This window comes from Stenella coeruleoalba, assembly GCF_951394435.1.
Source record: "Stenella coeruleoalba genome assembly, chromosome: 2".
NCBI classification, from domain to species: domain Eukaryota; kingdom Metazoa; phylum Chordata; class Mammalia; order Artiodactyla; family Delphinidae; genus Stenella; species Stenella coeruleoalba.
In genome coordinates, this window is record NC_137147.1 from 47,306,046 (window position 1) to 47,329,439 (window position 23,394).

Consider the following 23,394-nt stretch of genomic DNA (forward strand, 5'->3'; position numbering starts at 1 on the left):
GATATAATATCTAAATATCCTGTACACAAAGAAAAAAGACATTTACCAAAATGTAAATGGTATTTATCTTTGGGCAGAGGGAGTTATGGATGATATTTTTTATTTTATCTTTGTCTTCTTTTTTTTTAACATATATTTGCAATGAGCATATGGTACTTCAATAAACAATGGCATTAAATAAAAGTGGCAAAATGGAGACAGTTTTTCAGTAGTTAATGAGCAGCTGCATACAAACTGCTGAACTGTGCATAATTTGAATCTTACAAATAGTCTTTAAAAATATTCCTGAATAGGGCTTCCCTGGTGGCGCAGTGGTTGAGAGTCCGTCTGCCGATGCAGGGTACGCGGGTTCGTGCCCCGGTCCAGGAAGATCCCACATGCTGCGGAGCAGCTAGACCCGTGAGCCATGGCCGCTGAGCCTGCACTTCCGGAGCCTGTGCTCCGCAGCGGGAGAGGCCACAACAGTGAGAGGCCCACGTACCACAAAAAAAAAAAAAAAAAAAAAAATTCCTGAATAAGGTAAAATTTTATAATGTCAGTCCCGGGAGTTTGGAAGCAATAACACACATCTTTAGCAGAAACTGTGTTATAGCTATAGAACAAATAAATAAGTGAAAAGACTCTGACAGCCAAATAACCGTGAGTCCTTAAGATATTTAAGAGTACTCTCAGATGATAGATTAGATTTTTCTTTCCTGTCAGCCCATATTAAATCTTGGACAAGCTGAAAATACTCTTTTTCCAGGCTCTTGGAGATGAAACTGTTTAGTCAAATCAGGCATAATTCCTTTCATCACCAGAAAGAGTTGCAGTCACAGGCACATCTCACTCTAAGATTTTATTTATGTGGGTGAACTGATGAACTAAAGGTAACCTCTACTAAGTCTTATTTTTGTGGAAGTGTAGCAGTTTAAAAGGAGCATCTGGAAGGAGTTTTTAATAATAAGCATTTTGTTTTCTTTTTTCAGGGAAAAGTGAAGGTAAGTATAATGTCTTTATCATACATCACATATATGAATTTGCTTATACATTCAGATGTTTGTTGGGCAAACTTGTTTTGTTCTACCCGCACGTGAGACGAAGAAAAAGTTAATTTTTATTTCTTTACCTGAAATTCTAGGGGTGACAGCATAGGTTAAGGGAAATGTGACTCTTTGTGCCTGGGATCAGGCAGTAGAGACAGCCTGCCTCAGCCTCTGATAATTCACTGGTACATTTTACCTATTGCATGTGAAAGCTAGACATTTCCCCAGCCTCTGTCAGGGAAAACATCTCCTTTACTTGTTGAACTCTGGTATCTACTAGGTCTCATATAGGAAGGTTCTAGACATGATCAGAGTGTTGAGCTACCGTCTTCCAAGCTTGTGGTGACTCTTGGGTGTAGGTATCATTGCCAGCTCTTTAAGTTAATTGTAAAGCTAAAAGTTTTAACATATTTTAGGTTTACTCTGTCTTTTTGAGAACGTTTTTGCTTTATGAGTGAGATTGAAATGAGTTTTGTTACTATTTGAAGATCTCAAACTATCTCTCATTGTCAGAGAAAAGATTGTTAACCTGTAGAGGCTGTCCTTAGAGAAAATATCTTATTTATGAGTATATTTATAAGTATTCATTTTAGTCAAATATGAAAGCTGATATATTAGGTGATTATCTAACTGGATCACATTCAGAGAATATCTACTTCAGGATTATAAAACTGAACTGAAAATTTCTTTAGAAGGCTAGGTCCCAAGCAATGTCACACTCCTACTCCCCCCAATTCATGGTCCAAAACTTGAAAAAAAAACCCTCAAAACCTAGAGGTTCCCAGTAAGGAAACAAATCACTTGTAATCCCACAACCCCAAAATAATTGATAATGATAATGGCTAAGAAGACATGCTAGTACTTTTCAAAGCAATTTACAAATATGAGTTTATTTAATCCTTCCAACAATCCTAGGAGGTATTATTTTTATCTCCATTTTATAGAGGCGGAAAATGAGTCCCAGAAAGGTTTAGCAACTCAGCTAAAATCTTACGATTTGTAAGTAGCAGAGTCAGGATTCAAATCAGGCAGTTTGGCTCCAGCGTCTGTGCTTTAGTTACTATCTCATACTGCTTCTCTGCTAACATTTTGATAATTATTATTATTTACATGTTTATACTTTTATAATAGATATATCTATAGTTTTATATATTATCATTACCATGTATGTCTACTTGCTTCCTTAGCCTATATCCTCATCAGCTCAGGGTGCTCTAACAAAATACCATAGACTAGGTAGGTAAAACAAAAGACATTTATTTTCTCATAGTTCTGGAGGCTGGGAAGTCCATGGTCAAGGTGCCAGCAGATCTGGTTCATGGTGAGGGCCCTCTTCCTGGCGTACAGACAGCTGGCCTTCTTACTGTATCCTCACATGATAGAGAGAGAAAGAGCTCTGGTCTCTTCTTCTACTTATAAAGACACTAATTCCATCATGGTGACCCCACCCTCATGACCTTACTTTGATTACCTCCCAAACACTAATTACCTCCCAAAGACTCCACCTCCAAATACCATCACATGGGGAGCAGTGGGGGTTAGGGGGAGGGTTTAGGGCTTCAACATATGAATTTTAGGGGGGGACACAAACATTCACCCATAATAACCTAGATTTCTAGAAATGGATCTACTGGATCAAAGGATAAGGACGTTTTAAGCTCTTGATACATATGACCAGATTGCTTTTTGTCATTGGAAGGGTGTGCTAATTTACATCCCTTCCAGTCATTGTGCCTGCTAGTTTTACCTGACCCTCGTCTGCATTAAGTATTATATTTTTACCTTTACTCTTTAAAGTTGTATCTTTATAGTTTTAATTTGAATTTTTATTTATTTTTTTATTGAGGTATAGTTGATGTACAATATTATATAAGTTTCAGGTGTGCAACATAGTGATTCACAATTTTTAAAGGTTATATTCCATTTATAGTTATTTTAAAATATTGGCTACATTCCCTGTGTTGTACAATATATGCTTAATTTGCATTTTATTGTTAGTGAGGCTAAACAGTTTTTATCTATTACTACCATTTATATTTTCCCTTTATGAATTCTCTATTCATATTTTTTGCCCATTTTTAATGGGCACTTTGGCATTTTTATTCAGTTTGTGAGCTCTTTATATACTTAGGATATTATCCTTTGTTGTATTTGCATTTTACCCGGTTTGTTGTTTGCATTTGTTTATAAAGTTTTCTGACACACAGATGTTTTATGTTTTTATGTAGTCTATAAATATATAAATTTATTGTTTATTTCCTTTGTCATTTCTTCCATTACTTTTATGCTTGTTTGGTTCATTATTAATATTACTATAAAAAACTTTGTAAAAAGAACTATATAGTACAATGTTTGTCATTGCTAGTAAATGTATACATAGAATGTTCACATAATTATAATAATTATTTCTTATGCCTTTTTATATATTATTTCAAATAAACATTTTCATGCATTGTCGTGTTCCACATTCTTCTCATTTTAATAGTTTTATATTATTCAGCCATGCTAACTAGTATATTCTATCATGTCAGCTTAGGCCTTGTATATTTTGATTATTTCAGGTTTTAAAAATTATATATAACATAATCATCTTTCTGCAGATTATCCACCCCCCCACCTCCATCTTGAGTTATTTCTTAAGACCATAATTCTAAAAGCAGAATTGTCAAGTCTAAGTATATGAACAGTGATCTTATTAGGTCATAAAATATAAACAATGTTTGGTTTTTGTAACATCTCCTTGAATTGCTCTTTTGAAATATTGAATAGCATATAATACTACCAGCTATAATAATATACCTCCAATACTATTTTATAATTTTTATTTAACTTTTCTCATTTTAAAAAGTGTGTAATGAGTTCTTAATTTTTATAGCATGAATTGTTACTAAGGCTAAGTATTTTTCCATGTATTGATTTACTATTTAAATTCTGTGTTTTGACCTCATATAAAACATTTTATCCAGAAAGTTATGAGGCTGGGGCCACCTAAGGTAATGCTAAAGCCTTCTAAAGACCGAGCAGCCAAGTAGAACTTAAAGTGAATCCATACCAAGAACCTCTCTTTCCTTTACAAACAGAATTTGGACCTTTGAATCACTGTTTGTCAAAAATTTGCTATAGTATTTTAAAACTTTTGAAAAACTTACGTTTTGGCATTTTTTACAATCTCGTGACTTATTTTTCTTTTTATTTCAGAGAACACTTTTTACAGTTGGCTAGAAGGTAATTGAGCATTTTTAAGCAAATTTAAATAACATTTTTTTCATTTTTAAATGCACATAAAATTAATTTTCTGCCTTACAGATTTCACATATGAAATTTATATTTCCAAATTACTTTTTGTAGGCCTCTGTGTAGAAAAAAGAGCATTCTACAGACTTATTTCTGGCCTCCATGCAAGCATTAATGTGCATTTGAGTGCACGGTATCTTCTACAAGGTATGTGACATTTTACTTTTATTCACTTTACCACACTTATTTTCGGGTATTCTTAAAATTTTCTTGGTATTTACCTGGATGAGAAAGGATTGACCCTACTGAATATTAGGCAGTAAAAGATTTATTCTTAAATGGTAGTAATCAGGAATGTGGGAACCATGGACCTTATAAGGAAAAGTTCAGCCTGTTCTTAGCGCTCTTCACCTTCTTTTAAGAAGCTGCTCAAAATCATACATGTCACTTTGGAAATGTTCTTTTGTTGTGGGAATTAAAAAAGCTCTCAAGAGCATAGTTTGTTTTTCATTAGATATTACTGTATCAGAATCCCTATATTTGTGTGCCAGCTTCAGGCCTGGAGTTTAACAGGTAAGAGCATTTTTTCTGCTGCTCTTCATGCTTTACGAAGGCTGTTGAAAAATTAGACCATGTTGGAGTTTCATCAATAACATATTTCTTCAAGAATTACGGTATCTTTTACTTTTTAGAAACAAAATCATAGTAACTTTAATTAGGGCTTCAAACTCATTAGTAATGTCAGATAGTCATTTTTGACTTCTGTATCTTGGTTTTATGGATATGTTTATATTCAGAAATTTGATTTTATTAGTCCTGGTTTCTCAGTAAAATATTGAGTTTATTTTCCTTTTAAGGATGGCTTCTAGAAGATAAAATATTAATATGGAATTATTCAAGGCTAAATTATGTAAAACAGTTTTCATGGTTGTATTGATTATATATTTTAAAATATAAAATCAAATTAGCTTCTGCAGGCATCAATAACCTAATATAAGTAAAATGAAACTTACTTAATTTTAAAATGCAGTTTTTTTAATATTTAATTCTTCTTTCTTCTCAGATACCTGGTTGGAAAAAATATGGGGACATAACATTACAGAATTTCAGCAGCGATTTGATGGAATTTTAACTGAAGGAGAAGGTCCACGAAGGCTTAAGAACTTGTACTTTCTCTACTTAATAGAATTAAGGGCTTTATCTAAAGTGGTACCATTCTTTGAGCGCCAGGATTTTCAACTCTTCACTGGAAATAAAGTTCAAGATGCAGAAAACAAAATGTTACTTCTGGAAATACTTCATGAAATCAAGTAAATTGTGTATTACAACTTATACATTAATAGAAGAGTGACAAGTGGTATCCAAAATTAAATTCTTAAATATTCAACTTAGAGAAAGGAAAACTATCTAAAAAATAATTAAAAGCTAATTCTGCTCATAGGTCTTTTAGAATTGAGTTTTGGTTTTGTTTTCATTTTGACTTATGTACTAAAAGGCACATAGTTTTAGTTTTAAGAGCCATTCTTTTGGTATTTGATACTTGTATTATTTTCATATTTAGTTGAACAGGTTGGGTTTGGGGCATAACTTCTACTATATTATACAGTTAGCTTTTATATTTGAGGATAAGAATTTGTTTGGGGGCATAGAATTTTTGATTTTACTATCTATTCTACTCTATTTTACTTATATTATTCATCACTGACCAGCAAAATGTGGTATCAGCAGGACTTTTAATGTTTTATAATACATGAAAATATTTTCTGTTCTATGCAGAGAATATATGTTATTTATGTTTTTTTTTTAATGTAGGTCATTTCCTTTGCATTTTGATGAGAATTCGTTTTTTGCTGGGGACAAAAAAGAAGCAAACAAACTAAAGGTAATAATTTTATACTCTAACTTAATTTTTAAATACAAACTCATGCAGGTATGAATAAAGGCCGTGTTTTTATTCTTAACAATAAATCTTGATATACATCCTGAAATTAGAAGAAAAGTCAGAGTCATAATCTTTCTTTTCCTCAAGAAAAAAGATGTCCAAAAGCAGGTCCAACTTAAGATCTAGTTTGTGTTGTTTTCAAAATAACAACAGAAATGTGTACTCTTTACAGAAGGCTTTCATTTCACATTGATGCTCTCATGTAGTAAATAGAACTTATGAATGAAAGGAAAGGGATCTAGAGCACAAGGGGCAGAATTAGTCTTTCGCTGGAGAGAATTCTGAAAATAGTTTTGGCTAAATTACAGGATGCTCTTTAGGAGGAGAGGTTACAGTATTGTTTTGTCAATTCATCTCATTCACTGGGAATTAAAGAAATTTAGTTACACCAGGATGCAGTTCTGGGAAGAACAGAAGACCTGAGATCACACAAAATGGGCTCTGGTCTTTGCCTTACCTCTTAGTAGAGGTATGACCCCGGGCAAGACCATCTTTGTGCATATTTGCCTTAAATACTACAAATAAAAAATCTCACTGGGAAGATTTATTGAACGCTCACTGGGTGTAGAGCATGATTTTTGTCACTAAAGGGAGAGATGCTTCTACCCTCAGGGGATTTCTAAGTCTTTTTGAGGACTTAAGTAAAATTATATTACTGTTCTCAGTTATAAAGCTATAGGTAAGTAAAGCAGGTGGCCCTCAGTAGGACTGGGCTGGATCTGATTTCATCAGAATATTTATAACAAACAATCTGCCTTTGTTTCTAATTCTTTGTTTCTTTCGATAATGAAATAACCTGATTTTTTTGCAGCTTGCAAACAAAATACTTTGTGCACTCCATTTTTTTACTGTTAGATAATAGTTATTTTTGACCTCCCATCTACCTCCTACTTAAAGCATTCTTGCTAGAAATATATATCTCAGTGCTTATATAACCTCCCAAACAGTTTCCAGGAACTTAGAAGTGAGGGGGAAGATGCTGTAATAAGACTTTTTTCCCTACTATTTTCGATATCTTTCTTATTTTTAATACACTTGCTGGTTTATGGAGAGTGTTTGGCATTTACTCATTTTATATTGTACAGATTAGAAATATTTCTCACATCGTTTTCATTTTATCGAAACTCTGAAACACTCAGCTTTCATATCCTGTGAAATTTAACATAATTTTTCTGAGTCCTTTTACAAGAAAGGAGTAAAACACCAAGGAAACTTGTTGATATCAGATATTTACTTTTTTTTTAAATAGCAGTTTATGGTGAATATAATGGATTTGAACAGTCATATAAGTTCATTTGAAAATCTCATCTTGTCTCCTTTATACTCTATCAGTGTATGGTTAGAAAGAGAGGACTTGTATGAAAGAGAATTGTTTAGTGTTCAATTCACAACAGAATAGGATCTCACCTGAAGGCTTATAAAACATCTGAGAATTGGGTGAGAATTGTTTTTTGGTCAGTTGGTTTCATTGAATATAGATCACAATGTTTAACCACAGAATGTTTGATTATTCTACCCACTGACTATAATTTTAAGTATTGACTCCAAAACTGTGTAAATTAACAAGGAGAATTTGTAAATGATTTAGGTTCTGGTTATTTTAAGGATCATACATTTTTCTAATCTGGGTTAACTTTAGAATATACTCAGGTTATTGGACATTGATTGTCATTTGTGGAAGTCACAAGGATTTTCTCCTTGTTCTGATCTAGTGAATTTCTAGCTTATTAATTTGGTTCTAGCATATTAAGTACATTTAAGCAATTGTGCTTGGTTTTAATTTTGCGACGTTATTTTGGCTCTTGTAAGCAACCACGTTTATTCTCTGTACATGCCACATAGGGATTTACTCAAGAGTTGCCATATTCAAGTGTTTGAATTAGTGAACATAGATTCAAATACCAAGGTTAGACAATGTGTACGAAAGGAAGCACCATCATTTTGAATAGAGGCTTCCAACCTTTACGAGTCTAAGTCAAGAACTTTCAAGGCCTCTCCCCACGACAGTGGTGTTTTTAGCATCTATTGATTGTGAAAATATAACTGCCAAAAATCCACTATGCATTTAGTAACACTTTTAAAGTACAAGTTGTGTTTCATTAATCATAAAATTTATATCCATTTGGAAATTTATAGTGCATACGTGTGAGCTATTTGTTCTGTCTATAAACAAATGCTTGTCTACACAGGGATTTTGTAGACTCTTATACCAACTATTAAATCCTCCAGAGGTGAGCCCCTCATTGGATGAGAACATCTACTTTAATTTTAGTGCTCTGTTATTAATGTTAAAAGTGTGAATTTCCTTAAATTCAAGGTTGAAACACAAGTTTAAAGGAAACCTCAAATCACCAAAAATCTACTTAGGGAAATATTGCTGGGTAAATATCTTTTCTAAGTATGTTTAAAATTAGAATGACCTCTTACTGAACTCAGTCCAAAAGGTACAGAAACACAAGATATAGAATATTGCTAACATATGGTGACATTTAATATTAATTATTTGGGCTTTGTATTAAATCAATAAGATTTAAGATCTGGAATCCTATTGTAAATCTTTTATTAATACATGTAATGGCTGTTTCAAAGTCTCAGGCTGAATGAACCATCTGGGGAAAGACTGTCCCCAGAGTATGAATTGAGGTCTGCTTTGAATAGCAGGTTCCAATCTTTGCTGATTTATTCCCATTTTTAGATCTTTGGTCTTGTTCTCTTTTGATTGACCCCAGTGTGTGGTTTATCACATAAGAAAAACAAACAAAACATTATATGTTTCCAAAGTTATAGGCCATTTGGTATAATGAATGTTCCATCTGAACTGTATGTCAAATTTCCTGTTTCAAGTACCGTAAGCTTGGGATTCCACTATAAACTCAGGACAGAGGGAGTCACTTGGAGGATTAATTAATAATTTCCACTGTAGTAAAAGAAGGATATGTTCTTGGCTTCCCTTCTTTCTTCTTTATTCCTTAAAGACATGTACTACTTTTGAATGAGTTTAATGCATGTTGCCCTTTTATAAACAATATAATACCCTAGTGTTCATGGATATATATATATATACATAAAAAGTATAAATATAAAAAAGGAATGATAAACACCAAATTCAGAATAGTTATAGAAGGTGGGGTATGGGACTTTGAAGGGATACATAGGAGGCTTCATTGTAATGGTTTCTTTCTGAAACTTGGTGGAGGGTACATGGATTTCATTATATTCTATATATTTTTTTGTGTGATAATAATGTCAATAATAATCAAAGGTCTGGTTGATTTACCTAATTAATACCAGAGAGAAGTGTTTTAATTTAACTATTATGAAACCAAAGGTTTTTATTCCTCCCTCCCTCCTTTGTTTTTTTTGTTTTTTTTTGTAAACATCTTTATTGGAGTATAATTGCCCCACAATGGCGTGTTAGTTTCCGCTCCATAACAAAGTGAATCAGTTATACATATACATATGTTGCCATATCTCTTCCCTCTTGCGTCGCCCTCCCTCCCACCCTTCCTATCCCACCCCTCCAGGCGGTCACAAAGCACCAAGCCGATATCCCTGTGCCATGCGGCTGCTTCCCACTAGCTATCTACCTTACGTTTGGTAGTGTATATATGTCCATGCCTCTCTCTCGCCCTGTCACAGCTCACCCTTCCCCCTCCCCATATCCTCAAGTCCAGTCTCTAGTAGGTCTGTGTCTTTATTCCCGTCTTACCCCTAGGTTCTTCGTCCTCCTTTGTTTTTTTCCTCTTTCTTTTTTTGGTAAATGATGTCATACGATCCCCGCCCCCCTCCCCTGATATTGGCATATGGTTAATAATCACATACAACAGAACATCTCAACTCAGTTACCTTTGTGTATATTTATAAATAGTCTAGTTTTGGAGGCAGGCAGGCTGGGGTCTAGATTTGCTGTTTACTAGGTATGGGAATTTAGGCAAGTTACGTAACCTCTCTGAACCTTGTTTTTTTAATTCATTAGGTGTAGACTATAATGATATCTACTTTTGGATTTGTGGTGAAGATGAAATTGTATATATAAAGATTCCAGTGTGTAGGAGGTACTCCGTGGATGTTGACTTCAGTTCTGTTCCCCACTTTGGTGCCCTCCAGTGCCTTGCATACTGTGAGGCACATAGAAGGCACTCAGAAATACTTAGTACTTGACTATATACTATATTTTAATAAAATTTTAAATTATTTTTAGGAGGACTTTCGACTGCATTTTAGAAATATTTCAAGAATCATGGATTGTGTTGGTTGTTTGAAATGTCGACTGTGGGGAAAGCTTCAGGTAAGCATATCAGGCTCAATCCTATTTTCATCCTTTGCACAAAGAATTTTCTGATTTTTCTTTTTTTCTTGTTTTTATTATAGACTCAGGGTTTGGGCACTGCTCTGAAGATCTTGTTTTCTGAGAAACTTATTGCAAATATGCCAGAAAGTGGGCCCAGTTATGAATTCCATCTAACCAGACAAGAAATAGTATCATTATTTAATGCATTTGGAAGGTTAGTTTCTACCAAAATTGTTTCTGCTAGCCAAGTAAGTCTAATGCAACATGTATACTTTCAGATAAAACTGGGTAAGAAACACGCTTTTTAGTGAAATTATCTCACTACAGAATTCTGCGATCTTATGAAATAACTTTGTAGATACACACAATCATTAAATAATATTCTTTATTTTCATCTGTTGACTTTTATAATCATGATTAATTTACTGAGTGGACTTCAATATTCATCTTGCTGAAACTGTATATTTTTTCTATGTTATTTAAAAGTATTTGTGCTGCCCAAATGTTTTTTTGAAGGTCCTGGAAAAATCATGTTGTGTAATATAGGTGTACACATAAAATTTCCATGCGAACTCACCATTGTGTAAAATGGTTGATAGTTCTTTTAAAAATAATTTGCATCAAAATGATTAGAAAACAAGCTTGAAATAAGGAACTTACCTTATAAAATTTAAGTATAGATACATTTCTTCTAGCCTATTATATCTAAGGAATGCAGAAATTTATTAAAATAACATTTTCTAAGGACTACATTACTTCACTTAAAAAAATTATGACTAATATTTTGGGTTTGATGTAATTGACCTTCAGAATTATTCTCTAGTATACAGAAGCTTGACAGTTATATTTGAGTACTTTGCAACTTTTTTCATGGTGGAGAACAGAGCTCAAGTACACTTAAAATAACAAACTTTGCTTTTTTATAAAAGTTAGTGAAAACAGTTTGATCACACAATTACTGTTCTCACTCTTTATAGTCCAAAGGCTTTGATTCTTTGTATATTTACTAAATATGGTATATTGATTAGTTTAAGTGTTTATATACTTATGCATATTTAAAATACATATTTTACTGCTTATATACTTTATACCTATGTACTTTAAATACTAAGCATATAAATATACTTCTGAATTCTTAAAATATCCTAATATTTTAATACTTACATAGTTTATAATTTTGCATTTTGAAACTTTAATACTAAGTTATGAATAATTAAAAATAACTAATTTCTGGGCAATGTTATCTTAGTTTTGACATGTCAGATTAAGAACTGAAGCTATCTATTTTACATTTGGCATCACCAAATGTAAAATAGCTAGCTAGTGGGAAGCAGCCACATAGCACAGGGAGATCAGCTTGGTGCTTTGTGACCACCTAGAGGGGTGGGATAGGGAGAATGGGAAGGAGATGCAAGAGGGAGAAGGTATGGGCATATATGTATATGTATAGCTGATTCACTTTGTTATAAAGTGGAAACTAACACACCATTGTAAAGCAATTATACTCCAATAAAGATGTTAAGAAAAAAAGAACTGAAGTGCATCAAAATAGATTAAATGGTTTATGCACCTTTACGTTCGCTGAAATAAATTACTTAAATATTTTTCTGTGTTCTGAAAATGGAAAGTGACTAACTTATAGAGAAAAATTATCTAAAATAGTTTCTAAGTGAAATTTTTTTTGGTTACAGAATTTCAACAAGTGTGAAAGAATTAGAAAACTTCAGGAACTTGCTACAAAATATTCATTAAAGAAAACAAGTTGAAATGTGCCTGTTTTTGGACAACGGAGGCCAAAGAATGGAATTTCGTTCAAAGGCATTAATAGCAATGACAGTCTTAAGCCAAACATTTTATATAAAGCTGCTTTTGTAAAAGGGAATTATATTGTTTTAAGTAAACAATTTTTAAAATTGTGTTAAGTCTATGTATAATATTATTGTGAGTAAAAGTAAAACTTTGATAATGTGGTACAACTTTTAAAGTTTAATATTAAGTAAAATCAGGATTATCAAATTCATATATGGTAACCCTAAGTAAATGATGTTTTAATAATTTTGTGTAAGAAGATGTAATATAAATAAAACTATGGCCAATGTGACAAGCATTTATAGGAAAATGCTAAGCAGGCCCCTGATGACCCATTATTAACAGCCTAAAATTTTTCAACATTTAGGGTGACCAGATTTAGTAAATAAAAATACAGAATGCCTAGTTAAATTTAAATTTCAGATAAACAACAAATAGTTTTTTAATACAAGTATGTTCCATGCAATATTTGGGACAAACTTATACCAAAAAATTATTCCTCCTTTAAAATTCAAATTTAACTGGGAGTCCTGTGTTTTATCTGGCAACCCTACGATACATTGGTATGAAACAAATCAGTTTTAGAATTATATTGCTATTTTGATTGGCTTATTTTGGTGTGTAGAAAGATACAATGATAACTCAAAGGCATAGGGGATTTCTAAACAGTGTGAAAAGTTGAATAGATTTATATATTTATTCTCATAATACTTTCCCTAATTCTGAATAAAATTTTGGGGAAACTTTTTATTTTTATATAATTTCAAATTACAGAAATGTTTCCAGGATAGTACAAAGAACTCTTTTACCAGATTCCTTAATTGTTCATATTTGCTTTATCTCTCATGCTCTCTCTGTATACATACACACGTATACTATTTTTCCTCAATCATTTGAAAGTCAGTTACAGGCATTGTGCCCTTTGAACCATGAACACTTCAGTGTGAATAATTTTTTAATGATTTTTTTCAGGAAAAAATATCTGGAACTATATAATACTATAAGCCTTAGAATCAGGAATCATTTTGAGTTCCAATCTAAAATTCTTTTTGAGTTTTGTTACCCTTTTAATGCTCGATCTGTATAGTCATAAGGCATATAATTTTTGGTTTTTGTACATGATGTTCATTTCTTTTTTCTCATGAAAACTAAACTGTAATTTTTAGTGGTTTTCATTAAGAAAAGACCTTCAGTGATAAAAATATATGAAAGGGTTTAGGAATTTATACCACATGGTAATTGTAGGGAAAAAAGAAACTGTATACCTCAAAGTCATGGGCCCTCTCTGTATGTCTTGGCAGGTATATCATGTTGAGATGTAACATTATTAATAAAGCAGGGTTTATTTATATAATGGCTTAGAAATGCCACTTTATACTACTGTATACTTTTTCTTCTCTATGTCTGTAAGGCCTGGTACAGTGTCAAACACATAGTAGGTGTCCAGTAAATATTCGTTGAATGAATGTATGAAAATGTAGTCAGTATATTTAAATTAATAATCAAAGAACTAAATTTCACAATATATGTCCTATTTTCCTTTTCCCCCTCATTTGAATAGGGCAGGAGAAGAAAGATACTAACCTACTATTAAGCCATTATTCTTGGAGACTCAAAGGACTATGAAGTGAGCGCCAAATATAAAACTCTAAGGACATTTGTAGTACTCTGAAAATATGGTAGATCGGTTTAAATGGTTGTTTCACCTGTATACCTCTCTAACTCTCATCTTATGTCCCTGCCCTTTTTTTTTTCTTAAACGGCTAATCTTTTTGAAAGAATATTCCTATCTTCACTTTGTCACCCTCCACTTGCTCCTTAAATGAAATTTGGCTTTTGGCTCAGTAGTTCTTAACAATATTGTACTCTGAAGTCTAAAATCCCAATTCTAAATCCATGGTTTCGTTCATAAGCCATTTCTTACTTGACCTTTTCTTCTGCATTAGACACTGTTGATAGCCCCTCCTTTAAAAAGCTTTTTTCCCCTGGGTTCCTTATATTTCACTCACTCCTGGGTGCCTCTTTCATTTATTAAGTTATACCTCAGGCTTTCATTCCTGCTCTCTTCACCACCACCACTTCTCACTCTTGAGTCCTTCCCATTAAATGACCTCTAAATCCTTATCTTTGCCCCAGACTTCTCAGTCCATCTGCCTTCTACACATCTTCAATTGGTCGTCCCATAGACACCTGTGTGTGTCTTAAAAAGTCATTCTCCCCCAAACCCACTCTTATGCCTGTGTTTCTTCCTTTGGTTAATTTTAGAACCATCATCATCTAAATTCTCTAGGCTCACTTCTCTCCTCCACTTCTCCCCTGTCCAGCCGATGTCTAATCTCTAAGGATTTTATCTCCATGTTTCTGATATATCACTGTCTTTCCATTTTCACTGCTCTTCCCTAAATATGAACCTTTCTCCTTGTCCCAAGCCTGTTTCCCTTCTCCTTTCTTTTGTCCCACAATGCTACCAAAGTGGGCTTTCTAGAAGCACTCAAACAACGTTACTCCCTGCTTAACACACCTCAGAGATTTCATGAGGCTTTAGGAGGAAGCCAAACCCCTTTCCTTGGTGTACAAGCTTCTCTGATATGGGTCTTTCTGCTCCCCTGACCCCATGTTCTGCTAAAAACACACAGTTCTTCAGATGCAGCATAGTCAGGCCTCCACACCTTGGTACCTGCTATTCTTTCTATCAAGTGCCCTAGCCATCCTTCCCCACCTGGAAAATTTCTGTGTATCCTTGCAGGCCCAGCATAAAGCAACACCTCTGTGAAACTGCCCTTGTTCCATCCAAGGAGGATCATCTAACTTCCTCTTTTGTGTCATCACTGTAATTACAACCTACCTCTATTGTGTCACTTATTGTACTGTATTGTTTTTGTTTTATAAAGTCTCCTTTACTAGAATGTGAGCTCCTTAAGGGCAGGAAAAGGAACTTTATCCATTTCTGCATCTCCATAGCATAGTTTTTGGCATATGAACGCTTAATAAATGTTTGTTGAATAAATTGCTTTTAAAGTGACAACTTCATTATATTAATGGTCATATCTTCACTCCAAATATTCTTTACAGTAAGAGTCAGTAGATGCCCAAGGATCTGTGGATTTTAGGGGGGGGGGGTCAATAAAACTTCTCAAACTGTATTCAAAATTTTGTGTGGTTTTGGCAAGTTATGTAAGGGGCCTATTATGGAAAAAATGGTAAGAACTCTTCTTTCAGGGGAAAACATCACTGAAGAATTTCTTGACTAATCAAAGAGCTGCCCAGAATTGTGGGCTAGATAAATTTATACCTGTTTAAGAATCTAAGGGGGAGAGAGACCTTCAAGATGGTGGAGGAGTGAGATGTGGAGATCACCTTCCTCCCCACAAATACATCAGAAATACATCTACACGTGGAACAACTCCTACAGAACACCTACCGAATGCTGGCAGAAGACCTCAGACCTCCCAAAAGGCAAGAAACTCCCCAAGTACCTGGGTAGGGCAAAAGAAAAAAGAAAAAACAGAGACAAAAGGATAGGGACGGGACCTGCACCTAAGAGGGAGCTGTGAAGGAGGAGAGGTTTCCACACACTAGGAAGCCCCTTTGCGGGTGGAGACGGGGCCGGGGGGACTTCGGAGTCATGGGGTGCAGAGCAACAGGGGTGCGGAGGGCAAAGCGGAGAGATTCCCGCACAGAGGATCGGTGCCGACCAGCATTCACCAGCCCGAGAGGCTTGTCTGCTCACCCGCCGGGGCGGGCGGGGGCTGGGAGCTGAGGCTCGGGTTTCGGAGGTCAGATCCCAGGGAGAGGACTGGGGTTGGCTGTGTGGACACAGCCTGAAGGGGCTAGTGCGCCACGGCTAGCTGGGAGGGAGTCCAGGAAAAAGTCTGGTGCTGCCGAAGAGGCAAGAGACCATTGTTTCTGGGTGTGGTGCGAGCTGCAGCTATCAGCACAGACCCCAGACATGGAAATGAGACGCTAAGGCTGCTGCTGCCGCCACCAATAAGCCTGTGTGCGAGCACAGGTCACTATCCACGCCTCCCCTCCCGGGAGCCTGTGCAGCCCGCCACTGCCAGGGTCCCGGGATCCAGGGACAATTTCCCCGAGGGAACACACGGCGCGCCTCAGGCTGGGGCAACGTCCCACTGGCCTCTGCCGCCGCAGGCTCGCCCCGCATCCGTACCCCTCCCTCCCCGCCGGGCCTGAGTGAGCCAGAGCCCCCGAATCAGCAGCTGCTTTAACCCCGTCCTGTCTGAGCGGGGAACGGATGCCCTCAGGCGACCTACACACAGAGATGGGGCCAAATCCAAGGCTGAACCCCAGGAGCTCTGCGAACAAAGAAGAGAAAGGGAAATCTCTCCCAGCAGCCTCAGGAGCAGCAGATTAAAGCTCCACAATCAACTTGATGTACCCTGCATCTGTGGAATACCTGAATAGACAACGAATCATCCCAAAATTGAGGTGGTGGACTTTGGGAGCAACTGTAGTCTTGGGGTTTGCTTTCTGCATCTAATTTGTTCTGGTTTTATGTTTACCTTAGTATTTAGAGTTTATTATCATTGGTAGATTTGTTTATTAATTTGGTTGTTCTCTTGCTCTTTATATATATATATATATACACACACACACACATATATATATATATATATATATTTACTTTTTCTCCTGTTGTGAATCTGTATGTTTCTTTGTGTGATTTTGTCTGTATAGCTTTACTTTTACCATTTGTCCTAGGGTTCTCTCTGTCTTTTTTTTTTAGTATACATTTTAGCACTTGTTATCACTGGTGGAATTATTTTTTTGTTTAGTTGCTCTCTTCTTTCTTTCTCTCTTTTCTTTTTTCCTCTTTTTTGACTACTTTTAAATTTATTTTATTTTTAATATTTATTTTTTATTTTAATAGCTTTATTTTCTTTTTTTCCTTTTTTTCATTCTTTTTTTCTTCCTTTTTTCTTCCTGGGACTGACAGGGTCTTGGTGCTCTGGCCGGGTGTCAGGCGTGTGCCTCTGAGGAGGGAGAGCCGAGTTCAGGACACTGGACCACCAGAGACCTACCAGCTTCCTGTAATATCAAACGGCAAAAGCTCTCCCAGAGATCTCCATCTCAACGACAAGACCCAGCTCCACTCAACAACCACCAAGCTACAGTGCTGGACACCCTGTGCCAAACAATTAGCAAGACAGGAACATAACCCCACCCATTAGCAGAGAGGCTGCCTAAAATCATAAGTCAACAGACATCCCAAGCCACACCACTGGACGTGGTCCTGCTCACCAGAAAGACAAAATCCAGTCTCATCCACCAGAACACAGGCACTAGTCCCTTCCATCAGGAAACCTACACAATCCACTGAACCAACCTTAGCCACTGGGGACAGACACCAAAAACAACGGGAACTACGAACCTGTAGCCTGTGAAAAAGAGACCCCAAATACAGTACGTTAAGCAAAATGAGAAGACAAAGAAACACACAGCAGATGAAGGAGCAAGGTAAAAACCCTCCAGACCAAACAAATGAAAAGGAAATAGGCAGTCTACCTGAAAAAGAATTCAGAGCAATGATAGTAAAGATGATCCAAAATGTTGGAAATAGAATCGACAAAATACAAGAAACGTTTAACAAGGAACTAGAAGAACTAAAGAGCAAACAAACAGTGATGAACAACACAAAAATGAAATTAAAAATTCTCTAGAAGGGATCAACAGCAGAATAAATGAGGCAGAAGAACGGATAAGTGACCTGGAAGATAAAATAGTGGGAATAACTACTGCAGCGCAGAATAAAGAAAAAAGAATGAAAAGAACTGAGGACAGTCTTAGAGACCTCTGGGACAACATTAAATGCACCAACATTCGAATTATAGGTGTCCCAGAAGTGGAAGAAAAAAAAGGGACTGAGAAAATACTGAAGAGATTATAGTTGAAAACTTCCCTAATATGGAAAAAGGAAATAGTCAATCAACTCCAGGAAGCATAGAGAGCCCCATACAGGATAAATCCAAGGAGAAACATGCCAAGACACATATTAATCAAACTATCAAAAATTAAATACAAAGAAAACATATTAAAAGCAGCAAGGGCAAAACAACAAATAACACACAAGGGAATCACCATAAGGTTAACAGCTGATCTTTCAGCAGAAACTCTGCAAGCCAGAACGGAGTGGCAGGACATATTTAAAGTGATGAAAGGGAAAAACCTACAACCACAATTACTCTACCCAGCAAGGATCTCATTCAGATTTGATAGAGAAATTAAAACCTTTACAGATGAGCAAAAGCTAAGAGAATTCAGCACCACCAAACCAGCTTTACAACAAATGCTAAAGGAACTTCTCTAGGCAGGAAACACAAGAGAAGGAAAACACCTACAATAACAAACCCAAAACAATTAAGAAAATGGTAATAGGAACATACATATCGATAATTACCTTAAGTGTAAATGGATTAAATGCTCCAACCAAAAGACATACACTGGCTGAATGGATACAAAAACAAGTCCCGTATATATGCTTTACAAGAGACCCACTTCAGACCTAGGGACACATACAGACTGAAAGTGAAGGGATGGAAAAAGATATTCCATGCAAATAGAAATCAAAAGAAACCAGGAGTAGCAATTCTCATATAAGACAAAATAGACTTTAAAATAAAGATTATTAGAAGAAACCAAGAAGGGCACTACATAATGATCAAGGGATCAATTCAAGAAGAAGATATAACAATTGTAAATATTTATGCACCCAACACAGGAGCACCTCAATACATAAGGCAAATGCTGACAGCCATAAAAGGGGAAAGCGACATTAACACAATCATAGTAGGGGACTTTAGCAGCCCACTTTCACCAATGGACATATCATCCAAAATGAAAATAAATAAGGAAACAGAAGCTTTAAATGATACATTAAACAAGATGGACTTAATTGATATTTATAGGACCTTCCACCCCAAAACAACAGAATACACTTTCCTCTCAAGCGCTCATGGAACATTCTCCAGGATAGATCATACCTTGGGTCACAAATCAAGCCTTGGTAAATTTAAGAAAATTGAAATCATATCAAGTATCTTTTCCGACAAAAATGCTATGAGACTAGATATCAATTACAGGAAAAAATCTGTAAAAAATACAAACACATGGAGGCTGAACAATACACTACTAAATAACCAAGAGATCACTGAAGAAATCAAAGAGGAAATAAAAAAATACCTAGACAAAAATGACAATGAAAACACGACGACCTATGGGATACAGCAAAAGCAGTTCTAAGAGGGAAGTTTATAGCAATATAATCCTACCTCAAGAAACAAGAAACATCTCAAATAAACAACTTAAACTTACACCTAAAGGAATTAGAGAAAGAAGAACAAAAAACCCACAAAGTTAGCAGAAGGAAAGAAATCATAAAGATCAGATCAGAAATAAATGAAAAAGAAATGAAGGAAATGATGGCAAAGATCAATAAAACTAAAAGCTGGTTTTTTGAGAAGATAAACAAAATTGATAAACATTAGCCAGACTCATGAAGAAAAAAAGGGAGAAGACTCAAATCAATAGAGTTAGAAATGAAAAAGGAGAAGTAATAACTGACACTGCAGAAATACAAAGGATCATGAGAGATTACTACAAGCAACTATATGCCAATAAAATGGACCACCTGGAAGAAATGGACAAATTCTTAGAAAAACACAACCTTCTGAGACTGAACCAGGAAGAAACAGTAAATATAAACAGACCAATCACAAGCACTGAAATTGAAACTGTGATTAAAAATCTTCCAACAAACAAAGCCCAGGACCAGATGGCTTCACAGGTGAATTCTATCAAACATTTAGAGAAGAGCTAACACCGATCCTTCTCAAACTCTTTCAAAATATAGCAGAGGGAGGAACACTCCCAAACTCATTCTACGAGGCCACCATCACCCTGATACCAAAACCAGACAAAGATGTCCTCAAAATGAAAACTACAGGCCAATATTACTGATGAACACAGACGCAAAAATCCTCAACAAAGTACTAGCAAATAGAATCCAACAGCACATTAAAAGGATCATACACCATGATCAAGTGGGGATTATCCAGGAATGCAAGAATTCTTCAATATACGCAAATCAATCAATGTGATAAACCACATTAACAAATTGAAGGAGAAAAACCATATGATCATCTCAATAGATGCAGAAAAAGCTTTTGACAAAATTCAACACCCATTTATGATAAAAACCCTCCAGAAAGTAGGCATAGAGGGAACTTACCTCAACATAATAAAGGCCATATATATGAAAAAACCCACAGCCAACATCTTTCTCAAGGGTGAAAAACTGAAACCATTTACAGTAAGATCAGGAACAAGACAAGGCTGTCCACTCTTACCACTATTATTCAACATTGTTTTGGAAGTTTTAGACACAGCAATCAGAGAAGAAAAAGAAATAAAAGGAATACAAATCGGAAAAGAAGAAGTAAAGTTGTCACTGTTTGCAGATGACATGATACTGTACATAGAGAATCCTAAAGATGCTACCAGAAAACTACTAGAGCTAATCAACGAATTGGTAAAGTAGCAGGATACAAAACTAATGCACAGAAATCTCTTGCATTCCTATACACTAATGATGAAAAATCTGAAAGAGAAATTAAGGAAACACTCCCATTTACCATTGCAACAAAAAGAATAAAATACCTAGGAATAAACCTACCTAAGGAGACAAAAGACCTGTAGGCAGAAAACTATAAGACACTGGTGAAAGAAGTTAAAGATGATACAAACAGGTGGAGAGATATACCATGTTCTTGGATTGGAAGATATTGTGAAAATGACTCTACTACCCAAAGCAATCTACAGATTCAATGCAATCCCCATCAAACTACCACTGGCATTTTTCACAGAACTAGAACAAAAAATTTTACAATTTGTATGGAAACACAAAAGACGCCGAATAGCCAAAGCAATCTTGAGAAAGAAAAATGGAGCTGGAGGAATCAGGCTCCCTGACTTCAGACTCTACTACAAAGCTACAGTAATCAAGACAGTATAGTACTGGAACAAAAACAGAAAGATAGATCAACGGAACAGGATAGAAAGCCCAGACATAAACCCATGCACATATGATCACCTTATCTTTGATAAAGGAGGCAAGAATATACAATGGAGAAAAGACAGCCTCTTCAATAAGTGGTGCTGGAAAAACTGGACAGCTCCATGTAAAAGAATGAAATTAGAACACTCCCTAACACCATACACAAAAGTAAACTCAAAATGGATTAAAGACCTAAATGTAAGGCCAGACACTATCAAACTCTTAGAGGAAAACATAGGCAGAACACACTATGACATAAATCACAGCAAGATCCTTTTTGATCCACCTCCTAGAGAAATGGAAATAAAAACAAAAATAAACAAATGGGACCTAATGAAACGTAAAAGCTTTTGCACAGCAAAGGAAACCATAAACAAGACGAAAAGACAACACTCATAATGGGAGAAAATATGTATAAATGAAGGAACTGACAAAGGATTAACCCCCCAAATTTACAAGCAGCTCATGCAACTCAATATCAAAACAACAAACAACCCAATCCAAAAATGAGCAGAAGACCTAAATAGACATTTCTCCAAAGAAGATATACAGATTGTCAAAAAACACATGAAAGAATGCTCAACATCACTAATCATTAGAGAAATGCAAATCAAAACTACACTGAGGTATCACCTCACATCAATCAGAATGGCCATCATGAAAAAATCTACAAACAATAAATGTTGGAGAGGGTGTGGAGAAAAGGGAATCCTTTTGCACTGTTGGTGGGAATGTAAATTGATACAGCCACTGTGGAGAACAGTATGGAGGTTCCTTAAAAAACTAAAAAGGGAACTACTATACAACCCAGCAATCCCACTACTGGGCATATCCCCTGAGAAAACCATAATTCAAAAAGAGTCAGGTACCACAATGTTCATTGCAGCTCTATTTACAATAGCAGGACATGGAAGCAACCAAGTGTTCAATGACAGATGAATGGATAAAGAAGATGTGGCACATATATATAATGGAATATTACTCAGCCATAAAAAGAAATGAAATTGAGTTATTTGTAGTGAGGTGGATGGACCTAAAGTCTGTGATACAGAGTGAAATAGGTCGAAAGAGAAAAACAAATACTGTATGCTAACACATATATATGGAATCTAAAAAAAAACAAACAAAAAAACTGGTCATGAAAAACCTAGAGGCAGGACTGGAATAAAGACACAGACATAGAGAATGGACTTGAGGACACAGGAAGTGGGAAGGGTAAGCTGGGACAAAGTGAGAGAGTGGCATGGACTCATATATACTACCAAATGTAAAATAGCTAGCTAGTGGGAAGCAGCCGCATAGCACAGGGAGATCAGCTCGGTGCTTTATGACCACCTAGAGGGGTGGGATAGGAAGGGTGGGAGGGAGGGAGACGCAAGAGTGAAGAGATATGGGAACATATGTATATGTATAACTGATTCAGTTTGTTATAAAGCAGAAACTAACACACCATCGTGAAACAATTATACTACAATAAATATGTGAAAAAAAGAAGAATCTAAGGAGAAGGTGAGAGGTGTTGTAAGTTATTTCATGCAAGAATTTTTCTCGGCTTAATGTGTGAATAAACATGTACTATCTAATAGCGTATTGGTATTTTAAATTATGGCATTTCATATCAAATTCGTGTATAATACTGATTAGTGTATACCACCTCTAGATGTGAAGTACATACAGTTATACACTTAATGATAGCTCAACTTAAGATTTTTCAACTTTACAATGGTGCAAAAGCGACACACGTTCAACAGAAACTGTACTTCCACTTTTGAATTTTGTTTTTCCCAGGCTAGCAGTAGGCAGTATGATCCCCTCTGGTGACCTGGGGCAGTGGTAGCACTGCAGCCCCCAGGCAGCCATGCGATCAGAAGGGTAAACACACCACACACAACCATTCTGGACCCATAGGACCATTTTGTTTTTTTACTTTCAGTACATATTCAATAAATTATACAAGATATTCAACACTCTTATAAAATAGGCTTTGTGTTAGATGTTTTGCCCAACTGTAGTTTAATGTAAG

General features: G+C 35.5%; 1 protein-coding gene across 1 annotated transcript in view; it reads left to right on the top strand.

Annotated features, from left to right (window-relative positions):
• ERO1A (endoplasmic reticulum oxidoreductase 1 alpha) overlaps positions 1-14,545 on the top strand; it is a 44,167-nt gene extending 29,622 nt beyond the window's left edge. The window contains exons 9-16 of the mRNA XM_079909279.1: positions 969-980; positions 4,224-4,250; positions 4,374-4,466; positions 5,323-5,569; positions 6,072-6,141; positions 10,403-10,489; positions 10,573-10,706; positions 12,184-14,545. Coding sequence (XP_079765405.1) covers positions 969-980; positions 4,224-4,250; positions 4,374-4,466; positions 5,323-5,569; positions 6,072-6,141; positions 10,403-10,489; positions 10,573-10,706; positions 12,184-12,244 — 731 coding nt within the window. The 3' untranslated portion in view covers positions 12,245-14,545. The remainder of the gene's footprint in view (positions 1-968; positions 981-4,223; positions 4,251-4,373; positions 4,467-5,322; positions 5,570-6,071; positions 6,142-10,402; positions 10,490-10,572; positions 10,707-12,183) is intronic.
• Positions 14,546-23,394: the final 8,849 nt, after the last annotated feature.